Raw genomic sequence first — 19,144 nt, forward strand, 5'->3', positions numbered from 1 at the left:
TGTGCCTCATAAATGTGCCTTGCTCAGTCTGTGCTTGCATTCAGAGGGCTCGTTTGGATGTCATAGACAGTGGCGAAACTTTGCTTACTGACCCCTAAGCACAGCAGGGCTCAAATATATAAGTCAAGCAAACCCCCCGCAGTGAACAGGCTTTGATTTTGACCTCGCGGGATGGAGCGCGAGTCCTCCCACATAGCAGAGTGCAGAATTCACCCACTTTTGAAAGAATGTTCCAGGGCTGTTACTCTCTTTTACAGTCTGCAAATACCATTCTGACTCTGCAAACTTTGAGTTCCTCTTGTAAGTCACGCCACAGAATCCCCCTTCATGTGCAATATGTCTTTAAAGATAATTATTCTCTCCCTAGTTAAATTTTAACAACTGGGATGAGAAAAGACCTTTGTCCTAGAGATAAAGTCAGAGGTGTTATAAGCTTATTATACTGGGAGTAATGGATTTAATCTCAGTTTTGAAAAAAGTAAGCCTCATGAGTCATCCTGTGGAGTTGACACTTGAAAAAAAGAGCCCTAACATACCAGTCAGTGCAAAAGGAAAAAAATATTTTTTTATATTAATCTACTTATAACCCCTTTTTTTATGTAATTTTTTGTATTTTCATGCAAAGGGCATGTGCTGGCCCTTGATTTTGTATAACACCTAAATAAAGCTATATGAATGCCTGTAATGCTGCACTTCAAGACTGTGAGTGCCATTATTAGAGTGTTCAAAATTTCTCCATTAGTCTAAATAATTAAATAAAATGTGGGCATAGGAATGCATTTTTGCAACTTTTTAAATATACTTGCGATCAGACAAAGCTGAACGACCTGTCATAACCTTGTCTGTCATGGCGGTGCTTATTCACCATGCACAGATCTGAAATGCTATCTTGTGGTTCTGGCAGCAGCTTATGCTTTCTGCACAGGTGTAAATGGCTACATAAAGCACAGGTCAATGAATAAATCAGCATAAAAAATGAATAAATGAAATGACTGGTAGGATAAAATGAAACAGTAGAAAAAAAGAGGTAATTCCTTAACTTTTCAGTCCATTGAAATGCTACAGAACGAGTTCTCCCTGGGTGCAGTTTGCCTTCCACATGGAGACAAAACACATCAGAGGTCATTGGCATGGCATGGCCTGCCTCCACCAATTCGGGACAGCTCGGCCTTGACTCGCCTTCCTTAAAATAAGCAGCATATCCCCTTTGCACTCAAAGGAGCTAGGACTAGTCACTGCATCTGGATGTCTATCCTTGGCAGTATGCACAGTAGCCAGTATGACTGGGAGGATCAAAGTCTTGGAGGGAGAAAAAAAAACAGCTTGGAAGAAATAAAATTGTCATTTATGACATGCACATCGCCCTGGTGAACTTCCTCAAGTACACAGTGTTTTAGACTTGTTATCCTATAACCTTTAATAACATAGTTCTTTAGCTCTTCCCAAAGATAAGTGAAGGTCTCCCCACAGCTGAACAGAAGTTGGTGCCTAGAGGCAGGGGCCCAGGAGAAAACCTGGGTGGCATCAGGCTGCTCAGAGTGCGAGCCGGGGGTGCTGGGAGCAGCAGAGCGGGACTACGTTGGAGGAGGCAGTGGGATACAAGGCACCTCACTCCCCATTTTAGGGTGATTTGGGCACACCAGCTGCAGTCCCAGGTTCTTCACAACTGTCTGGGTTGCACCAGCCTCCGCTTGGATGTAAAAAATTTACCCACCATAGCTTCTTCAGCCTTCTTGATACTGTATGCCATTTATATGCATTAACTCCGGTGGTGGTGTGATGTTAAATCTCACCCACTCACACAAGGTAGATCGGTGGAGAAAGTTTTGGGTTTTCCGGGGATGGCATGGGCAGGTCCCTGTCCACCACTGGAGCAGGGTGCAGATGGTTAATTGAGGTTACTTCCCAGTGATGGTCAACTCCGGGTTAACCGAGACCCTGGACACTCAGGGGTGCTCTGCTGAGGCAGGACTCGGCTCCTGCAGAGACCAGGCGTGAGAGCCCGACCCAGCGCAGCCTCCCCTGGCACCGGGTGCCGGCTGCCTCCCTCGCCCCTCTTCCGTGCTGCTCCAGCTGGGTGCAATCAATCAGTTCGCTAAAAAGTGCCTTGTGTCAGTGCCTGCACTCGTCCCCGAATGCAAATTGAACTGGGATGTTGTTTCAAAGCAAGAAAAGGAAGCTTAAAAGATAACCTTTTTTTCCCCCCTAATATTTTCTCATAGGGATGTTTTGGTTTTATTTATTTCAAGGACAACTTCACCTAAACTTAATAATATTTTTCAAAAAGGAAATTAATAGCTCGTGAGTGAAGTGATACATAAGCATTGCTCTGAAAAGGGATTTCATTTAGCTGAGGATTTTTTATAAGGAAAATGAAATTTCAAACTTTCAAGTTAGTGCAGAAATTTGGTGTGTGTGGGGGAGTTGCTCATCAGACTGGAAAGTCAGTTATTCCCATAACTTTTTTTTCCAAAGCTGCGAGGAGACTGCAAGAAGCTTTCTCCCCATTCCTCTTCACCACTCCCTGAGTTTATAAAAACCTTGATGCTTCTCCTTTCCCCCACACTCCCCAGGCATGCCGTTTGCTGGCATTTCTGAATTTACCGCAGCCAGCTAGTCCCAGCCCCGGCTCTGTGCATGAGCAATGGTCAGGGCTGGCTGGGCAACCTGCACGCATGGGCCCCTGAGGGCAGGTGCCCAGGGCCACTGCTTGCTTGGCCGACAGGCGTGGGGGGACGGTGAGGGGCTGGGGTTGCCCCAGGCAGGCGGGGACAGGCTGGTGCCTGCAGTTTGGATATAGCTGGGGGGGGTGTCAGCTCCAGCGACCTGCACTGTGGCCGAAGAGAGAAGTACGGCTCAGCTTTTGATGCTGTTTTCCATAGCTCCAGATATAAGGATCTGGCAAGACTGCTTTTTGTAATGGAAAGCCTGGCCAATCCTCGAGCACTGACTACAGTAGTACACAAACATCACCGCTATAATGTATTTCCAGCATGTTGACTTGGAAAGCAGACTGAGCACTTCAGAGCCAGATGGCAAAGTGCTTGAAAAAAAAACACAACACAGCACAGAAAAGAAGCTTCCCTTTAAAAAACAACCACCGCCAGCTGCCAGCCCCCCCAAGATAAAGCTGGAAGGAGCAAACCAGCTTGAGAATAAATGTCTTGTTCGCGCTGCCTTCCCTTTGCCAGTTATTTGCGTTTACTTTGAAACCCTTATCGGGCTTGCCCCGGCGAATGACAGTGGCCGAGCACGTGAGCTGCGCTGTCCTGAGCTCGGCGCGGCTGTTCCTCGTGCCGTCTCCCCATGGCGCTGGCCTTCACCAGGGCTGTTTTCACGTCTCTGGTGAGGGGGGCAGGACGGGGCAGGTGGCAGGTGACAGCAAGCAACTCCATGCTCGGCACGAGCCGTGAGCAACTGGCGTGCCACTCATCCCAGTCCAGTTTTCTTGCCGAAGAGAGCCGGGACAGGGGCCGAGTGGGGGGCGAGGAGCTGGGTCTGCGCTTGCACTGAGATGCATGTGTGTCTGATGGCTTACAGCTTAGCTGTCCGTACGCGAGCCCATTAGCCAGGGGTGCCCTAAAGTGTCCTTGTGCGCTGTGCAGGGGCTGCAAAGCCTCGCAGCTCCCTGGCGGCATGAGCACTGGGAGAGGAGCTGGAGGGCAGCCGACTTGCATGGATTAGCCAGGGGAGCTGTTAACTGGAAATGCTGGCAGGCATGGCTTGGGCGCACAGAGTCGTGAGGAGGATTTATATATTTTTGTGCTGATTTTCTTGTTGCACTTTTCAGGCTGGAATATGTCCCAGCTAATTGAAGGCCAGAACACGATCAGCAGGCTGCGAGTGAGCTCTTTTGCTCTAGAAAGCAACAGAACTGTTCCAAGTTGCTGTCATCCCAGAGTTTCCTTTAGGGAAGAAGACCTGTGGTGTCTATCAGCCAGGCGGTGAGAGTGTTTCCACAGAATTTGGAAAACAGAGATTTTTTTTCCTCAGAGGCATTATAGCAAGCTTTGGCTGCCACAAGACTCGTTTACACTTTCCAAACCCTCCTGGTTCGAAGTTTGTCTTGCAACAGAGCCAAGAGCCGTATTACGAGAACGTCTACAGATAGCAATTTTGTGCGTATGCATGTGCCTGAGCACACCTATAATTCTTGACTACATGCCAAGGCCATAGGAAAGCTTTGTTGTGTGTGTGAAATAGTGAGAAGCGTGGCGTAAAAGCAAAGTCTCAGACCTGCGACAACCTGATGGTGAAGAAAGAGATGTTTGGCTTGTTGGATACAGCTTCTTAGTTTATGAGAACATCTAATAAGGTTTTTGGCCAAAAGGTTCTATGAAGTCATATTTTCTGAAAATAAGAACTCTTGGTTCTTACACTGAGGAGCGCTTTACATCCAAACACCACAAAGCGCTTTGCAAAGGTAGGGCTCTCCTTTTAAAGGGGAGGGAAGCCCTGACTCGGTGGTTTGCTTAAGGTGGTATTTCAAGCCAGTGGCAGAGCTAGGCTTATTATTAAGACTGTTGTTTGCTTCTTGCATTATGATAGCACCCACACATGATGCAGGAGCCCTTCGGAGTACAAACTCAGCCTTGGCCTTGGCCTGGGCACTCCCCTGGGGGACTGAGAGGGAGAACAGATCATCTACCCCACTTCCATGGTGCCTGGTAAAGCAGCAGCCAGGTTGTTTTAAATGCACTTTTGACAGTGGTTGCTTCATGTTGCCAGCCCTGACCAGCCCCAGCTGCAAGAGCATGGGGCTGTGCACACTGAGGCATGGCTAAGGAGCAGGAGCTGTCTTGGATCCTCGGGATGTGCCCCGGCTCATGTTGCCTTGCAGCCGACAGAGCCACTGCTCGGAGATGCAATAGTTTTACATTGGACATCAGAGCAGCATGCAGATGGCCTTGAATCAGAGAAGTCCATTTGCGTACATCTTTCCTGCACACAGTCCCTGATTGCCCAGGCTGCAGCTGGGACTCCTTGTCACTAACAGGCATTTTACTGTGCTTTATACCTTGTCTCGCCACCAAGAGGATGGTTTTGGAAAGAGGTGAACAGGGGGAGATTTTGCCTTAGCAGGGTGGATGGTTTGACCCGCTACATCTGCTGTCTCACAGAAACCTTGACAACAAGACAGAACAGTATGACAGGTGAATAATAAGAAGTGTGTATGCTTTTAAGACTACAAAACGGGAACAATGGTGGGATTTGTTCCATAGTCAGATGTTCCCAGAGGGGAGGGCTGCTCACAGCAAAAGCCCACTACTTAAATAGGAAAATTTAATACTTCGTGACACCACTTCTCCTGATGGGCTCATGCTCAGCACCAGCCCTGTGCTTCACTCCTGTATGGAACAGATGCTGTTATTATTACTGCTCAGAGGCAGCACTGAGATTAACAATTTCCATGTACAGATATTTCTTTGGCATTACATAACCTATGTATTTAACACACACTAAATTTTCATTGCAAATTGGCTGCTGTGGGGGTATTCACATTTTTTAAAAGCTGTCTCCTTCTCTAGCCATGCAGTTATACTGTAGCTTATTCTGATCTGATTATGAAAGCCATACTAAAGAGTGAACTGGGTATGAGGCTGTGGGATGACATAATTAAAAAAATTAGAACTAAAATCCCAGAGATCATGATTAGTTTTCCAAGCCAAACAGCGTGGAACAGTTTTAAACTGCTTCATATTCACCTTTGATCACAAGTGTAAAAGTAACAGTGTAAGGCTGGGATGTAAGTGGGACCATCATGATGCTGAAAAGATGCATGCAACAGGTCATATAAAGTTCTTTGTAGGCACCTGCCTTAATGTAAAAAAATAACACTGAGACATAATATTCACTCTTATTCATTGGATTTGGGAGAGAAAAGATTAAAACTCACTTCAGACTTCTATCTGGCTGTCTCAAAAACTTCATTTTCATGCTAAGCATGGTTTTAAAGTGTCACTGTGAAAATGTGTGACATTTTAATTGACTGATTGCCAAGATTCTCAAATCCATTCATTTACATATGAATCACAGTGTCAAATATTATGGAAAAAAGTACAGGAAACTAGAATTATGAGAGAATGCCTTACTTTCCCCTTGGTTAAACATACGTTGGGAGGAGGAGTGTCTCTTAGAAATCAAATATTACAAAGACAAATGAGATTAAAAAATGCTGTGGCCTCCCAGTTTATGCCAGTGATTGGTAATGACTGCTTGTGGTCTTTTTTGCAACTGTCTAGAAATAGCAGCCTGGATGTTGCCTGTTCTTTCAATGAGCCACACAGTGCATTACAACATCATGACAGTCATCAGTGCTGTCTTGAGTAAGAGTTGCATTCCCTTCTCTGTCTTTCTGATGCAGCTCCAATAAAGTCAGCAGGATTTCACTAGCATCCATAGATCATCTCCCTCCAGTAAACAGTTTTCAGGTTGCTCTTAAAAGTGGTGGAAAACAAAACCAGCACCAAGAGCCATCAATTACAAAACTCCCATGTTCCTCAATTAGAAAAGGCTAAAGAGTCTTCACTATGCAACTAGCTACTGTATGCCAGAGGCCGTGACTAGGCTTGTGGGAGCGACGTTAAGCACATGCATAAATACTTGTTGGATTAGGGTTTATGGTTAGAGAAAATCCTTCCAAATGAAACAAAACCTCCTATCAGGATCTCACTCTTAAACAATTTTAGCAGGAGGAGGGTGCAGTCAGCTTCCTACAGCAGGTTTTCTCATCTAATGCAAGTAGCTCAATGCAGGACTTCATATATTCTGAGCAATTGTTTATAGCTCCTATGCAGCACATTTGCTTTGGGAGCTGATCTGTGACAGAAATCCACTTGAATGGAGATGGTAAATTTGATTTGCTTGAGAAAAAGAAGCGAAGAGTTCCACGGCAAAACAATCTGGGTCACAATGTACTTTGGATTATAAGATTTAGTACAGAAAAAGGCCCAAGCCACAGAATTCAGAGTCAGCTTTCAAGCATCAAAAAGTTTGAGGGTAATTAAAACGAGAGTTTAGTTCATCCACTTGTGAATATGACTGCATAACTTGGAGCTGACGCTGTGCTTGGATCTTCCCATCTCCCTTGTGCTCCCCCAAGGCCATTCAAATCCAGGGATCAGACACTTCTCCAATTCACAGCAGAAAGCAAAAAACCAATATACACACACAAAAGGCTGTTTAAAGGAGAAGACAGCTTGGGTAGAAAGAGGTACCAGCAGGGACAACTAGCTGTGGGTCTGTCATGGGTCTCTGAAAACATGCAAGCAGGAAGAGGGTAGGGGCTTGGTCATTTCAAGGTAATACTGCTATCCTCAGAGAATTAGAGAGTAGCTGAAATAATACAGTTTGGGGCAAAAGAAATAGACCAAACAATGGTAATGCTATTGAGGGAGAAACAGAGGGAAACTGAGAATTAATGTGCAGAAGAAAATGGGAGAATTATTCTCTGAATTTCCAGGGCAGAAGGCAGTGCTGAACATGGTACTAGTCACCTGGTACTTCTAGAGAGGCTGAGTTTCCCAAGGTGTTACCTGTGTCATGAGGGGGAAGACTGGCCACCTACCTACTCTCGTCTTTGTGAAAAGAAGCTGAGACAGCCCGCGTGGCTGTGGCCTTGGCAGAGGTATGGCACTAGCGTGGGTGTCCGCTGGTGGGAACACAGGGAATAATGCAGCTTTTGTCCTTTGTGCTGGAGTATTTGCAGCAGATTCACAAAACAACCTAGGAGAAGGTGAACTGCCCCTCCTCCCCCCTTTTGCTTCTGCTTAGCAAGCCTGGTTAAAAGCATACGTCCACATAAGCTGCACTGGCAATATTTCATATTCCTCTACTCTAAGGAAGATTTTAAAACTGAGGGTTGACTTGTGCCCTCAGTTTCCCCTTCATAACCCCACTGGAGGCTCTGGTGTGACATTTTGGGGATATTCACCACCCATTCTAGCAACTTTATTGCTTAACATGGCCAGCTAAGCTGGGGGGCAGCCTGTGTGAGCTCCCTGTGTTGGCGCAGGCTTGCTCTGCTGTGGGTGGGCGGCTCCTGAACCCAGGAGTGGCCAAGCGGCATAGCCATGGGTCACCTCTTGTGGGTGCAAGGAAGCAGGATTTCTTTTGGCCTCACCACTTGCGAGGCCGTGCACAGTCATCCCTGACAGCACGGCCTGCCACTGGGCTGTATGGCTGCAGTGCTGGGCAGGGCTTGGCTGCCAGCACTCACAAAGTCATCAGCAGAAGTGAAGCTGTTTCGGTGCTGCTCCTATGGTGTAATGATGCCACAGAAAGATGTTTCTAAAACTTCTCCTCTTAAAAAGTCCAGACCCTCCCCTCTCCTTTACAGCCCCTCATCTTGTATTCGTTATAAGAGCACTCATCTTTGGGAATGGAGGCAGTTTTTATGTGGACATAAAAGAAAACAAGTGTGACACCCATTTCTGTAGAAGAATATATTATTTAGCAGATTAGTTTGAAAGTAAAAAAAAAAAACTGTACATCTTCAAAGGTTTTTCTTGTTGCTGTTGCTTTTTGCATCCACAAGGATAAAAATATGCTTTCATGGTAGTCTCAGCTGTGAGCTCCCTTTGCTCATGCTGAAGGATCCCATGATGCCTACCTGTACCAGGCCAAAAAGCAAACCTCCAAACCCACTAAGGTTTTTTTCTGCATTCTTCTAGTGTAGAAAAGAAAATTTGCATCCAATATACTGGGCTTCTGAATGTACTGTGAACACTATAAAATTCAGAATATTATACAGAGAAATGTGTCATTAGGGCCTACTAGGCAAACAAAAATATATGCCAGGACCCCTGTCAGAATATAAGCATCTGTTAAGCTATGCTGTAATTAGCATACTGCTGGACACATATATGTAGTATCTTGAATAGAATGACGTTTTTTGGTTTTGGACTTCAGTGGATCATCTTCCAGAAGAGGCTCCTTAGCCAAACTCCACTTCATCTCTGTAGACTGCGGGCCTAATTCCCGACGATCACCAAAAGGGCAAACCTGCTGAAGGTCTGAGTCCTGCTGCAACCTTCAGAATGTCCGCAGGAGAATCCTGCTGGGGGGGCTACGGCACGTGCTCTGGAGTGAGGGGAGCCCTCAGTGCCTGCCCGCGGTGGTGCCTGTGCAAGCAGTCTGCAGGCTACAGACTCACAGGCAGAGGGTGGCTGGTAAGCTGGGCACCCATGCCTGCCACCTCTCTGGAGGACAGGTTCCCAGGTGGTTGTTGATGTAGCCACCATGTCTACTTGGCAAAGATAATATAATTTCAAAAAACAAAATAACCTCATGGCTTATGCTTTGCTCAGAGTCTTTTTCTTCTCACTTTTCGGTGCTTCCAGTGGTCAAGCTTTCACTTTTCTTTTTCTGCAACTGAAATGAAGAGCAAAGCAGAATAAATACCACTGACTCACACAGTGCCCCCACTGCTGCGAGTCCAATGCTACTTTCTCCACAAGGCATATGCTAAATTTCTCAGGAAATAACAGGCAACCACTTGGTATATCACAGGCTGGAAATCAGTATTTCTCATTATCCGCTGTGTTAGGCTCTAGGATTATTAGCTACCTCCTTTTGTTTCAGGGTATTTCTGAATTGAGGCAGTTGTCATTTTCCCAAGACCTCTTGTACACTGTAATTAAAGCTGCATCAGTCTGTATAACAATTCTGTTTTGACAGCTTCTGTAAATTAGAAGTAAAATTTCAGTTCAGCTTGAAACATGAAGAGGTCTCAGAAAGGCTCTCTGTCATCTTTGAGCTCTTTTTCCCTCCTTTGAGGAATGCTCTGCAAAGCCAATTTAAACCAAAGAATGCCTAGAAGATTTTCTTCTTCTTTATAAGTTAGTGCCCTCAAAACTTGTGCTTTTTGATTAATCAGCCTTAGTATTTGTGCTGCTGAGAGGAGGACTGTTCCCTCCAAAATGCTTTGGAGGAAGTGGGAGCCATAGCAGATAGCTACTCTTCCCCTCACCCAGCCAGTGAGAGATCAAGTAAATGAATCTTCATTTCCCACATATCAAAGAATATCAGCACAACTAGTTCTTCAGGGCACTTCTCAATTTATTTTGGTGATAGAGTGACAGATAGGGTCCTGTCTACATGATAAAACTGTTCTTGTCGGGAAAACCCTAGAGAGTGCAATGCTGTTCTGGGTAGGTTTTGTTATCTGTCTCAGCAGGGAAAAGAAATGTTCAGAGGTGTGTAAAGAAGTCAGTAAGCTAAGAGAAGGTTTTAGGATTTGTCTGCTGTTCCAGCACTGCAGGCTGCAGGGTACTGCAGGAGCTGAGGACAGCTCAGCCGCTGGCATGCCTGCTGTTGCACAGCGGCTACAGGCACCCAGCTCCTGGGGACTGGCCTCATCTGTGTCCTCGCCTGGCTTCTGAGGCAACACAGACATAGCCAGAGAGAGTAAACGTGGCTATGCGTATATCCGAATTTTCCTGTCTTGCATATTAAAACAAGAGACATCCCATTCATGGAGATCCCTACCCAGCTTGGGCCATAAAATGAATCCGTTGGTTGTCTGGTTAATCCTACCGAGTGCTGTGTACCTGAGTGTGATTCCCCATAAAATTCCAGGCACATCCTCGATGATAGGTATGTGAGTGGAATTTTCTTCTTCAATAAGAAAACTAGGCCTCTCTGGTGCAGCCCTTGAACTGAGATAAATTTTGCCCTCTCCCAGAACATTTTGGAGCAGTCTAGTCCAGGCTAACTTCCTCCTAGGGTGAGGAATTTCCTTCCTGGGATAGGTGCTTGCTAAAGTGCTCCCCTCAAACAGTTATCTTCAGGCTTTATCTCCAGGTCCCTCACTTTCAGGCAGCTCTATTCCTCTGGCCATGCTTCTGTGGTACCTGGCAGATGTAAGTACACATTCTTGTGGGCACATACATCCTGTGATACTTTCCTTTATGCAGTTAGATATAATGAATGTGTTTCTCATGACTATGATTATGCCATAAGATTCCTACTATTTGGGAAATAAATTACTATTAAATTATTACATTTGACTTATAATTATTAAGTTATAAAGTTTGCCTTATGAAAAAGATATTTAGCGCTTACCTCTTTCATAGCATCATCTATCTGTTTTAATTCCTCATAGTGGTCTCTGGATTCCCAAAGAGGTTGGAGCATCACCTCCTCCACTTCTGGGAATAGCTAGATGAAAAAAAGAGAGATGCTAACTTTTCCTTTTGTATTCATTAACTTATACATGCTAGAAACAGACTGAAAGGAAGGGTGCGACTCATGCATTCCTGTTTCCCTAGCTAACAAAATGCCTATCACAACAAACAATGAAGTTGTGCACACTCCCAGTTCTCCTTCTCACATTTGATAACTTACCTTTGTCACTGTTTCGAACATGGGGATGAGAACAAATTTAAGGAACCCGATCTGTGCCGTTGGTTTGGTCACTTTATCGCGGTCCATGAAAGGTGCCACTGGAAGCCCCTCAGATTTTTCTCGATCGCTCTGGAACAAATTCATAGTGAACAAATATTAACCACAGCTAGAAGCCTGTGAGGAGAGTAATGTGCTGAGTAGACCAATAAACAAAAGGCAGTATTCTGTAGCTACATCTCAGTGGTATAACTGAAGATAAAATGGAATAGAAATCTGCTTCCTTCAGGCTAATATATCCTGCTTTGTTCAGAGCAAGCATCTGAACAGATCTGCACAGTACTGACATGAAAGCAGTCACCTGCGGTCTTACAGAGCAATGAGGCCACCTGATTCCCATTGAAAACTCATGGGTCTTGTGGGGAAAAATATTCCTGAGCATTCAGAAAGGTGGTAATGGCTCTTTGCCACTCTGTAAGAGAGGAATGGGTCCTTGATTTCTTCATTCTCCACAGAGTGATTCTTCTTGGGTATTCAACCAGAAATTACAAACCTTCTTTAATAATGACTACAGCTAGTGCCAGCTTATCCAGGGACCTGTAATTTCTAGACTCAGCAAGAGAAGGCTAAATATATGTGTTCAGGACTTTAGACTGCTTTGTGCAAACCACAGTCCAGACCTTTCATTGGCATAAATGAGTATAGCTCCATTGGCTGAAATGAGTTAACCACGTTACCTGCTTGACCACATGACTCACTATTCCTGTGTGGGTTCATGTGCAAGCAGGTCACGGACTGTGCACCCAAAAAAGACAACCTGTTACAGGCTTTCTCTCCCCCGTGTTGGGTCTGTAGGCACACAGTAGTGCTTTTGTTTCATATCTGGATGGCCAAAACAGCAAGGCACATGGATAATACAATTTTAAGTAAAAAACTACAGTGCAGTGAGCTAGAGGTGCTTGTGACATGACACACTGTTAGTGGTCTCTGCCTCTTGTCAGAAGCTCTCCTCTGCACGCACCCTGTCAACGTGTGGAAGAAACACACAAGATGATAGCTCCAGCCTGTTGTCCTCCTCAGACCACTGCAGCTGTGTGTTGCTTGTGATGCCAGCTGTGGCAGCATGCTCAGCCTGTGTGCAGGAGACAGCTGAAGGCTGCTCTTCCAGAGACCTTTTTTTATTCAATCAGAAATCGTGTCCAGCTAGGAATCCAGTGAGGGACAATTGTTCGGGGAGCTTAAAATCAGACTTTGCACACCTTTGCAAGTTTTCTGCTTTTTCTTTCAAATGTTCACACGCAGTTAAAATAATCTAAAATAGTTCCATGTAATATTTGATACCATTAATTGACAATTTTATCTTGCCACTGCTTTTCCCTTTTGGCTCAAAAAGCATTTATATGTCAAATGAACTTGCAAGGCAGCCCCTTTTTAGAGAACAAGCTTCAGTCTGATAGCATTAGGCTTTTCAGGTTGCTATTGTCTTTCAACTACAAATTACTGTCAATTACATCCACTTGCTTTCTGAGCAGCTTCTCTGGCTGAAAGCCTTCTGTAGCTTTCTGTAAAAGAAGCCTTTCCATCCTGGAGCTGGACTGGGCTGTCAGACCGCAGGACAGCTCCCACTGAAGTGGGAATCAGTAATAGCAGCAATCTGTGCAGCTGAGTCTCTCCCTCATTCTTACCTGCATAAAATATTCCTCTAGTAAGCAGTCTACCCAGGGCTCCGCTACTTCCATTGGGCGGACTTCATTGGAGATATCACAGCATTTTATCAATACCATCTTCAGCTGAAAGAGGATAAATACTTTAATACTGCAGTCATTGCCAGCCCTTTTTCCCTCTCCAGAGCTTGTGTCTTTATGATGCAGGGGGAGAGAATACTTTCAGACAGAAAGGACAGTCTTAGGATTAAATCAGAGGTCTTAAATAATCTGGATACTTTTCCATTCTCTCAGTGACACTGAGTAAACCACTTATCCCCCCTCTACCACGGTTTTCCTGTCTGTAACTCTGGGATGTGTTAGAGTGGAACATGTGCTTATATATCATATGAAGAACTTCTGAGATTTAACCACGAATGATCATAAAGTTCTCTGAGAGTGTTTGGATGGAGTCAGAGGAAAGGCTTCCATGAACTTCAAAGACCATTGGATTAGGAAGCAGAGGAGACTTGAATTTGTACTGGACGCTCTTTCTGCATAATAATGGACAAAAAGAATTTGTATCCTGACAGAGTAAATGTATTTTATTACTGATGGCACTCCAGGACTTTTTAAGCCCAAATGATTTATTTTTTATAACGTGCTTCCAAATTTGTAATTCTTTTTGGTGGGGCAGAGGGCATTAGAAAAGATTCTTTTATAATAATACATCTTGAAACTTGATTTTTAAACAAATGCACATTCATCTGCAAGATTTCATACTGTGCACAGAAAAATGATAATCCACAAAATCTCCTTACACAGGTCATGTGTTCTTCATTAGAGTAATCGAAATTTTCCATTTTTTCCTTGAAAGAGTCCAGTATTTCTGCATGTCTTGCCATGTCTGTAGCCAGGATTAATGTAATTATCCCCTAGTAAAGAAAACATGTTCACATATTAACTCAACATTGTATACAAAGTCTATTATTGCAGAGAAAAGTGGGGGTGTTACACAGAAAAAACCCAGATGTATTACATCAGTAACACTGAAAAGGGAACTTTCTGACTTCAAACCACCAAGTAAACTAGAAAAGAGTTATAAAGAGGTCACGGTATGTTGGAGTGGTATAACACCAGTATTATATTCTGGAGGCAGTAAGTTTTTTTCGTTCTGACTGGCTGATTGTGGAAATACAGTTGTACAACAGGTTGTTAAAAGCCACACTCTGCTAAGATCTACTCTTGGTCCCTTGGAAAGGGGACAATATATGTTTTGCTGCTGTCTCTATTAGCACAAAGAAGAGACAAAGATCAGTAGATGAGCATGTCCTCTGTACTCATCCTCCTTGGATGAAGGACTTTGAAATACCCAACCACAGGGAAGGCGGTAGGGGCTCTGTACCCCCCTGCTAGGCAGAGTTTATGACCGGAAAATACATGGTTAATTTAAAGCTGCAGGTTTTCATGCAGATCTGTCCATTTTGGTCCATACCTGCTTCCCATGCGTTGGCAGAATCAGTGACTCTAGCTCAGCAGTATTCGAGCCCTTTTTTTGGTCTGCTTTTTCATTTAGTGTGTAAGGGAGGTGTGGCATGGAAAGTAAGAACAAATATTGGCCCTTAATGCTATAATGGGAATTACAGTGTTGTTCACTGTCACAGAGATAACTGTGATGACTCCCAGTCCACCATAGCCTCTTCCAATGGCAAAAGTGCTCTGCTGTTGTAAATCTTTTCCCATTTCAAAGCCTCCCTTAAAATTAATACAATGTTCTCTTAAAGCATAAACTTCTGTCATGAGAGCTTAATCCTTTCCCAGTCAGAGCTAATTGGCTCCTTCCATAACATAAATATCTATACAAAAAATGTCACAGGCTTTAACAGTCAGGATGTGCTCATTATTTCTCAGCAAGACGTTCCAGGGAGTGCTCTTGTGGAAATCATCCAAGAATCCCTCTTGGATCCTTCCAGTGTGAGGGTTTTTTTCAGTCCTACCCTCTAGGGAGAATGATCCACTTGCATTGTTCAGCAGGGAGGTCTGTGCATGCTACAACTTCAAGCAGAGTTTGTATGACACAAATGGGACCAGCATTCATACCTGTCTTATCTGTTTGAACTGGTCCTGGTTGACATTGGAGAAAATGTTGTATTCTGGCTGGGAAATGATCTGGAAAGCCACAGCACAGTGATGGTTCTCCAGTGGGGAGATGTCATTGTAGCGTACTGCAAGCTCTGTTCGTGCATTTATCTGATAGCTGACGTGAAAAGAAACAATGAGAAGTCCTGCAGATACACACCAGCTGCTCTAAAACATGCTGCTTACTTTTATTTACATTCTTTTGAACACTTATTCAATTAGCTGCAATTTTTTTTTGATTGTTAATACTAAATCAGACTTTTAGAGAAGATGGATATTACTTTAATATCACTTCAGGCACTCTTCCCCTGTAGGTTATTTTATTTCACCAAGTCTCTGTAGCTTAAAATGCCAAAGAACATTTTATTTCACCAACTCTCTGTAGCTTAAAATGACATAGAACAAATACTGAAAGAATGTTTTGGGTTTCATTCAGCTCCCACGAATGCTGACAGATGGATACTCAATCAGAACTGGCTTCTGCCCTTATTTAATGAATGACTACAAATAAATTAGATTCTCTCTCCCTCCTTCTCTCTTTCACACATACATACAGAAAAGCAAAAGTGACCATGAGTAACACTTCTAGTTTCCTCACATGATAGTAGATAGAATAATACAGACTTTGTAATCTATAACTGTGAAATAATGTTTAAGTCAAATCACCCTTTGTATTTTATTGTTATTGTTACATTTCAGTCAGTGGAGCTATACTCATCTATGCCCTCTCAGCTGTAAAACATTTCCTTTTTTTTTTTTCCTCAGGAATAGAGAGGGAAGTGTCAGGGTAGAAATCTGAAAGAGCATTTTCCTCACAGAGCTGAGGGCAGCTGGCAACTCCAACCTAGACCTGAGGTTTCTGCATGAAGTTCTGCCCTGGCCTATGTGTGAGTGAACAGCAGGGCCTTGGGGGAAGGCTGTGGCCTGCTCAAGCTGTGAGGAGGAAAACCTGATCCACGAAAACGCCAGCTAGTGTTACCTTCCCAACAAATTTTAGGAAAGAGAAAGCAAGAGACAGACTTACGTATTGTTATAACCAGGGTGATCCAAGTCATGGCACACTGCTGCAGTCATGAGAATCAAGATGTCAATTTGGGAAAATTTCTCCTGCAAAGTACAAACCATTAATATAGTCTTGCAATTTCTACTTCCTCTGTCCCCATAAATGAAAATAAGAAAAAAGCCCACATTTACATTTCAGAGAGATGCAAATCTGAGCAAAATGAAATATATTTCCATAGTTCAACTTACTTTCCATCAAAAATGACTGAGATCTGCCTTTGTTGCATTAAATAACAGCAGCTCAGAGGAGGCAATTTGCCTCAAACTTGCTATTACTGCAGAAGTTGTATGAAAGCACAGAGATATTAATACAGTCTCTTACAAGTCATTTGAGTATCTTGATTAGTTTAGTTAGGACTGGAAGATAACTTAGCTGTCATTACTTTCTGTATTAACTAAAGTTATAAAAAGAGTGAGAAAAATTAAATGTAACATTTCTACAGCTTCTGAATAGGATGAACTTCCATGCAAGAAAGTTTTTCTTCATACTCCTGTTGGCAAGGAAACAGACTTAGGCCAGAAACCTAGAGACACTTAACTATGGAAAAAAGGAGATTTTTGATGAATAAAAACTATTTTTTACCAAAATGGAATGAATATGCAAACACAGGTTTTCAAATCAAAGGAAAGAAATGATGCCTGTAGTTTAGGAGATTGGACAGGTCAAATATGAATCTTGCATATGGTACATGCAATGCATTATTTGCACTAGCTCACCCAGGGGCAATCATAGTTCTGGAAAAAACCTCTGTGGAAATATTTTGTGTCATGGACAAAGCTCACATCCTCAGACCATATTTCAGTAGGCTTTTGGATCCAATTTGTAAATATTTTATGCTATCAAAATTTGAAAAGGGCTTTTGTGTACAAATTGGGAATATGCTGAAAGTGAAGGTAGCTCCACAGCAACCTCAGAAAGCCCAGGCAGCGTCTGGGGTCAGAGACGGGGTGGCTGAGTGGGCAGCCAGAGGTGAAAAACCAACAGCTTGCCCAACACCTGCCCTCTTCTCTCCAGGGACTGAACAAGGGCAGCTACCACAAGACTCACCATTTACAAAGAAGTCGGTGGCCTCTTTGGCAGGCAAGACGGCACAGGTTTCATGGCGCTCAGTGAATGAGCATGTGCCCCATGAGGAAAATGGAGGGCTAATATCTGGATGGGGGACATACCTGGAGACTGCAGAGTGAGATCATGCTGTACATCATCTGGGTCACGCAAAAGCAGTGCCGGAAGTTATGGAAGGGGTTGTTTCTGTAATTGTCATGAATACACAGCTGCAGAAAGAGGGAAAGAAGCAGTCACAGATAGGAGAGTGCTTTTTTATAAAAATGTGCATACATATGCTTTCCAGTCTCCCTGGAAGCACTGTATGTCCTTATAGAAGTTCTGTGGAGCCCAATATTTTTCTCTGCTAAGACAAAGTTGCAGCACAAGGCCCTCTGACACTCTTTCTGTCTTTCTAGGGGAGGACAAGAAATAACTACCTTTCAAGAACTTGTCAACACCTTAGCTATGCAGTGGTGTCCCCAAACTGCACTAGAAGGGACTTATTTCCCAGCCACAACAGGGCTACTCATGTGAAGTCCGTGACAGCCCACTGATTTTTTCTTAGTTTCACAATTCTGAGCACGTTTGGAATCAGTAAACTCTGAGACAGGTAATGCTTGTAGCAGCTTCTCTCTACTACCAGCTAGCTATGGGTAAGCATCCCAATGCACCTGTAAATGCATCTCAGTCCTATGATAGGACTCTGTGCTCTTATCCTGAATTTGTATTTCAAACTGTGCAGTCATTAAACAGCCACTTTGGGGTATGTAAAGAACACAAAGTACATCCTCATTCCCCTCGCTCACTGAATGTAAATCGCAGCTCTGAAATCTTCAAAGCTGAAATGTAGTTGTTATCTCATTTGCAAATACTCAGAGGAAGTGCTTTGGAATGTGTCTCTTGGCAGAGTGAAGATGTGAATACACATGCAGTAGCACACCTGTGTAGATTTTCTACCCTAGGAAGCATGGGTGAGATTTAGCTGTGCAGACACATGGGACTAACTTTTATGTATTTTAACTCCCCACAGACCCTGGCTGTATACTCTCATTACAAATGCAAGGTAAAGCAGTTTTGGTGTGTTCCTTGCTACTGTTAGCCATGCCAGCTGGGTGAAGCTGGCACAGCTGGGTTAAAACATGCCGCAGTTACTCTTTTAATGTACTAGGTTGTCTTCAGTAACTTTTCCTGCACATCAGCAGCACTGCTGGACCCCACCTGCTGAAGGCCCCATAGCCTGGACCCTAAAGAGCCCTTACCCACATGCCTCAATTACTGAATTTGAATTAATGACACTGATGGGATTCTTATCCCCTTCTCTAGCTAAAGGGTGAATTTACCGAGAGAATCCTCAGGACTCTTCAGGATCAAACCCTTTAACCTGGCATGTGACTTCTAGAAAGCCAAAGCATGCATAGCTCTGGACGAAGATGTGGGCTTCACTGTGGGCTTTCACTGCTTATTAAATATTTGGGCTTCATTGCAAAAGCCATTCAGATTCTTCTGCAGCAAAGACTTTAAAATTACATTACATTATTTTAAAATCAGTAACTAATTCCACCATATGGTTGACAGCCAGGCTCACGGACGGTGGGCGGTATCTCCCAGCCTCTGCACAGACACATCACTCATGCACAGGCACAGCAACACTGCATTGGTGTAATGTATATCTCCAGCAGTGGAGCTTGGAGCATCCTGGGGGAGTCCTGACTCACAGCACTGAAGGGCTGGAGTGATGGGACTGCACTGCATTAGCCATCCTTTCCTCTGCTTTCTGCAATACTTCTGTAGCCAGTGGATGTGGGAGCACGTAAGAAAGTATATGCAGGATGCAGCTTTTTCTCACCCACTGAAGTTCAAACTGGTGCCCATGCTAGGCCTGGGGAAATATCACAGCTTGAGGCAGACT

At 44.0% G+C, this 19,144-nt stretch overlaps 1 protein-coding gene across 3 annotated transcripts in view; it reads right to left on the reverse strand.

The window, feature by feature from the left end:
- Window positions 1-8,435: 8,435 nt before the first annotated feature.
- PDE9A (phosphodiesterase 9A) overlaps window positions 8,436-19,144 on the reverse strand; it is a 49,562-nt gene continuing 38,853 nt past the window's right edge. For all 3 annotated transcript variants that reach the window (XM_013941645.2, XM_067289759.1, XM_067289760.1), the window contains 8 exons: window positions 17,358-17,462; window positions 16,150-16,232; window positions 15,087-15,243; window positions 13,808-13,921; window positions 13,029-13,133; window positions 11,347-11,475; window positions 11,065-11,160; window positions 8,436-9,372 (listed from right to left, as the gene is read on the reverse strand). In XM_013941645.2, the coding sequence (XP_013797099.1) occupies window positions 9,322-9,372; window positions 11,065-11,160; window positions 11,347-11,475; window positions 13,029-13,133; window positions 13,808-13,921; window positions 15,087-15,243; window positions 16,150-16,232; window positions 17,358-17,462 (840 nt within the window). In that variant the 3' untranslated portion in view covers window positions 8,436-9,321. The remainder of the gene's footprint in view (window positions 9,373-11,064; window positions 11,161-11,346; window positions 11,476-13,028; window positions 13,134-13,807; window positions 13,922-15,086; window positions 15,244-16,149; window positions 16,233-17,357; window positions 17,463-19,144) is intronic.

Source organism: Apteryx mantelli, chromosome 1, assembly GCF_036417845.1.
Source record: "Apteryx mantelli isolate bAptMan1 chromosome 1, bAptMan1.hap1, whole genome shotgun sequence".
In the NCBI taxonomy this organism is placed as follows: domain Eukaryota; kingdom Metazoa; phylum Chordata; class Aves; order Apterygiformes; family Apterygidae; genus Apteryx; species Apteryx mantelli.